We start from the raw sequence: 4,967 nt of genomic DNA, 5'->3' as shown, positions 1-4,967 counted from the left end.
TCTGGGTTTGTTTAGCTTCTATAATTGCAACATTGTTGCATCTGGAGCTCAGAGCTGGGCTGCAGCAGGCGGGGAACCTTGGCTTCCTCCGTCACTGGAGCAAGCAAGCCTCATGTTCGCTTCAGCTGTGTGGCTGCCAGCCACCATCTTGGTTGGCATATCTCGCTGATTAGCCAATGGGAAGGGTAGCGAAGTTACAGTTAATTACCGTGTTTCTCTATTATTAGATAGGATAGACTAGAGGCCTGGTGCATGAAATTCATGCACGGGGGGAGGGGTCCTTCAGCCCGGTCTGCACTCTTTCCAATCCAGGACATCCCTCGCAATCCGGGACTGCTGGCTCCTAACTGCTCACCTGCCTGCCTGCCAGCCTGATCACCCCTAACTGCCCTCCCCTGCTGGCCTGATCTCCCCTAACCTCCTCTGCCTTGGCCCCCGCCACTGTGGCTTTGTTGGGAAGGAGGACCGGACGACTGGAAGTTGTCCAGTTGATCTGGTCTAATTAGCATATAACCCTTTTATTAGTATAGATTACGGATTATATTCCCTATGCTATCCTTTACATCCCTGTGACATTTTATAACTGGCAATTTGTACTTCTTAATCACTTTCACCTTTTTCACCCACCCCTCTCCCATCTCCTGACCATCAATTTGTTCTCTGGGTAATTTTTTTTAAATGTGTCTTTCACAGATAGGGCTTTATTTAAGATAAAGTTCCACATTCTATAATTTGACAGACATTGTAAGGACTACTAGATATAAAGATGATGCCTCACTTTTGGGGGATGATTTTTGGAAAAAAACAGTTTTTATATCCCCCCCCCCCCCCCAGTTTTCTAAGTTTGAATTTTCTGTATATAGATTTTAAGTGACTTAGTTAAATTCTTAGTTGGGGAAAATAAATTCAGAAATGAAAACATTCTACTCATAGTGTTTATTATATCATGTAATCTGATGACATTACTTTACCTGTAAAGAGATGTGTGTGTTGTTTCAGTTAAGTTTGGAATGGTTTATTTATATCCTTTTTAGTGCCTATGGTTCTTGGCTGTAAGGATTGTTCTTACTATTGTGTACACACCATCAATTTTTTAAAACTCTTTCTACTAGAATGCCTTAGGAGATATCAACCTCCTAATTTTTGTTCTTGTTAATTTTTCCATTGATTTTTAGAAAGAGTGGAAGGGAGGGGAACAGACAGAGAGAGAGAGAAACATCAATGTGAGAGAGACATCCATTGGTTGCCTCCCGCATACACCCCAACCTTGGGCTGACGATTGAGCCTGCAATTGAGGTATGTGCTGTTGACTGGAATCGAACCTGCGACCCTTCAGTCCGAGGGCCAACAGTCTAACTGCTGAACCACACTCGCCAGGGCTCAACCTCCTAATTTTTATTTTAGTTTAGGATTATAGAAGTTTAAAATTATGTATTTGTAGAACATAACATTAACACTAAAATTATTAATAATGATTGCTGATAAAGTAAATTTGAAACATTGTTTTGAATGTCAGTAACAAATAGAACTGAGTAAATCAAAGTTTTACAGTATTTCTGTGTCTCTTCTCCCTTCTTTAAAAAAATTGATGTCAAATAAAACTGGATCACTGTGTCCGTGGAGAGCATATTTATCCATCCCCTCATTTATCAACCAATAAGGTCCTCCCACGTAGATAGAATGCAGCCTTCTTCGCTGTTCCTTTCCACTCCACCCTACACACAGTATAGGACTGACAGTCCCCCTTTTGATCCACTCTTTCAACTTATATCTCATTTGTTTATTATGGCATAAACCATACTAATATTATGATAATAAATTATCATAGAGGCAGTTTACTCCTCTACCAAATTGAGCACATTGAGTACAGGGACTTTCTTGCTTATCTTTGGCTACCAGCCTTTGGCTACCAGCTCAGGCGGTGCACTTAGGCCACACTCAGGACAGGTTGTGGAAACAATGTTTAAATGCTACATTCTTCCTTACCTCAAGGAGTTCATAGGTTAATGGGAGAGAATGACACTAGCAATTAATTCCTGTAGGATAAAATAAGTACTAATGGGGATATGCACCAAAGGCTTTAAGAACACAGAGGAGGAATCAGTGTAAGGCCAGCAGATTTTATCATATATTACAATTACTATTTTGTGGGATTAAAAAACTAGTATATATTTAATATATTTTTTAAAAGTTGAGGTTCTTCTGATTCCAAGGAATGCTGAGGAATTTGCGGGAGAAGCCTTGTGACTCTCTCATTGGGGGCTTCTATACTGATAGTAACTATATATAAAACTAAATTAAAACTTGGGCTTAGGGGGTTGGGACATTTTAGTAGTCATCCAGGGGCAGAGCATTAGTAGCAGTAAGTAGGAGTAGCCATGAAACATTTGAAACATGGGGTATGTATTAGAAATAAAATCTGGATTATATTATGGTACAGTATAACAAGGTTTTTGTGCATTCAGATTACCTTGGTTAATAATTCGACAGACTTAACTCATGTGTCTCAGTTCTACCTGTTAAATGCAAAAATCACTACAGTGAGTCCTCACTTAATATCATTGATGGGTTCTGTGACTTTAAGCAAAACTGTATAATGAAGCCAGTTTTACCATATACTAATTGATATAAACAAGAGTTACATTCCTATGGCATCTGATCAATGTTATAATGAAACAACGTTGAACGAAACCAAATTGAGGATCTGCTATACTCCAAATTTTCATCAAAGCATAGGCGTTGACAAAAATGATAAATGAACATGGGTCAGTTTTTTGGGCAGTGAAGAAAACAATATTTTGAATTATCCTTTAGTAATGTTTCAGGTTTGGTTCACTAAAGCATTTATATGGTTTCTTATGTCATGGCAGATGATGTCCTTTGACTCTGGCTAATTCACTAGAGATGTAACATTTTTTTCTTTGAATTCCACAGTGTCTTGGTACGGAGTTGAGGATATGTTTCTCCAATGCTAAGTTTTAGTATTTGCTTTTTTTTTTGTCTTTAAGTAAAAGCAAGGCGATTTAATCAGACAGTATCCAGATGGAATGCTAACATTCAACTTTATGATAGAAAAAATTAGGTCATTTTGAGAATAAAGATTGTTTTATTTTACTTACTTTAATTTTTATTGATGTAACATTGTTTATAACCTTTAACAGATGATTTTAAATAGGATTTAAAATAATTTATTACATTATGGACTTATATTTATGGAAGCCAGTAGGTGGCAGTATGATACATAAAATGAAAGGGTTTCAAAGGAGGGTAAGAGTCCATTTCATATGCAAATATGTTATTTCTATATTAGGGAATTCAGATCGCTTTATAGTTCATCAAAAAATTTTTTGTACTCTGCCACTTTGTTGAATATATTACAATTACTATTTTGTGGAATTAAAAAACTTATATATTTAATATATTTTTTTAAAGTTGAGGTTCTGCTGATTCCAAGGAATGCTGAGGAATTTGAGGAGAAGCCTCATGACTCACTAGGGGCTTCTATACTGACAGTAACTATTTATAAAACTAGGAAATTAAAACGAGTGCTTAGGGGGTTGGGGCATTTTAGTAATTATCCCAGGGTAAGGAAATTGGAATAGTAATTAGGTTACCTGTCATGGACAGCATCTTAGCCATACAATAATGTGGCTGGTTTTTGAAGTTATATTAACATATGTTGGTTACTGAATTAAATATTACTAAAATACCAAAATATTTGGTTGACAAGTTTGGTACATATATTTAGAAGGAAGAATAATAGGTATTTCATTGATTCCCATTAGTATTCATTTATGGTATTAACCTGTCATTAAGTATGTTTCTGTATTTCTCCCCTAGGGTACTCTAAATGCCATGTGGTATGCAGAGGTTCGTTGCTTTTTAAAAAACTATTATAATGCATAGAGTACTTGTGTAATTTCAGTTGAAATAAGAAGTAGGTGTCAATATTTTTCTTAGCTGCTACAGATTTCTCCCTATGTGCTGGCTTGAAATAACTGCATTGTGCTTTAGCTTGACTGTTTTAATTTATGCTTAAAAATTCACATAATTTGATAAACGTATGTGGCTATTTCTGTCTTCCATTCTCATTGGTCTCTGGTTGTATGTGTGCAATGTCTTTGATATGCTACTTGGTAATGTTTGCAAAGGAGCATTTACAGTAATGCATGATGTCTTAATTCTCCTGCGTAGGTTAAAGAACTCCGAGAGAAGGCTGAATTTTACAGGAAACGGGTTCTGGGCACACATTTTTCTCGGGACCATCTGAATCAGATTCTGTCTGATAACAACAGTTGGTGGGATGTCTCCTCGACCACGAGCTCAGAAGGAACCGTTAGCAGTAACATTAGAGCATTAGATCTTGCTGGGTGAGATGTTCTCTATGTGTGGTGAAAAAGTATGCTGTAGCTTATGTAGATCATGGAATTTTATAGGAAAATGACATACTACTCAAAATTCATCTTCTACTTAAATGGAGATATGCCAGCCATATATTATATTTTATTATTTTTAGTTTACTTTCTGAAAAATAAACCCATACATACTTGCTTTAAACACTTGTGTATAAAGAATACATAATGTAAATCTGGAAGACTGGATTTTATAATGTTCCTTGTTAATAATTAAAAATAGAATAGGGATGATTATACAGCAGCTGTAAAAGAACTTTAAAAGTAAGCTATTATTAGTACATATCCATTATCATCCTATCTAATAAAAGAGAAACATGGTAATTAGCATACGACCGCTTCCCATTGGCTAATCAGGGCGATATGCAAATTAACTGCCAGCCAAGATGGTGGCCGGCAGCCAGGCAGCTGGAAGCGAACATGAGGCTTGCTTGCTTCAGTGACTGCGGACTCCAACGTTCCCCGCCTGCCTTGCCGGCCTCTGAGCTGGCAGTTTGAAACATTGTAACAAATATAGAAGCTAAACAAAACCCCAGAAACCAGCTTTCAGCCGGC

General features: G+C 37.0%; 1 protein-coding gene across 1 annotated transcript in view; it reads left to right on the top strand.

The window, feature by feature from the left end:
• MDM1 (Mdm1 nuclear protein) overlaps positions 1–4,967 on the top strand; it is a 39,297-nt gene that overhangs the window by 18,556 nt on the left and 15,774 nt on the right. Inside the window, exons 8-9 of the mRNA XM_014537601.1 lie at positions 3,841–3,870; positions 4,195–4,370. Of these exons, the coding sequence (XP_014393087.1) occupies positions 3,841–3,870; positions 4,195–4,370 (206 nt within the window). The remainder of the gene's footprint in view (positions 1–3,840; positions 3,871–4,194; positions 4,371–4,967) is intronic.

Source organism: Myotis brandtii, unplaced genomic scaffold, assembly GCF_000412655.1.
Source record: "Myotis brandtii unplaced genomic scaffold, ASM41265v1 scaffold1037, whole genome shotgun sequence".
NCBI classification, from domain to species: domain Eukaryota; kingdom Metazoa; phylum Chordata; class Mammalia; order Chiroptera; family Vespertilionidae; genus Myotis; species Myotis brandtii.
This window is presented reverse-complemented; position numbering and strand designations above follow the sequence as displayed.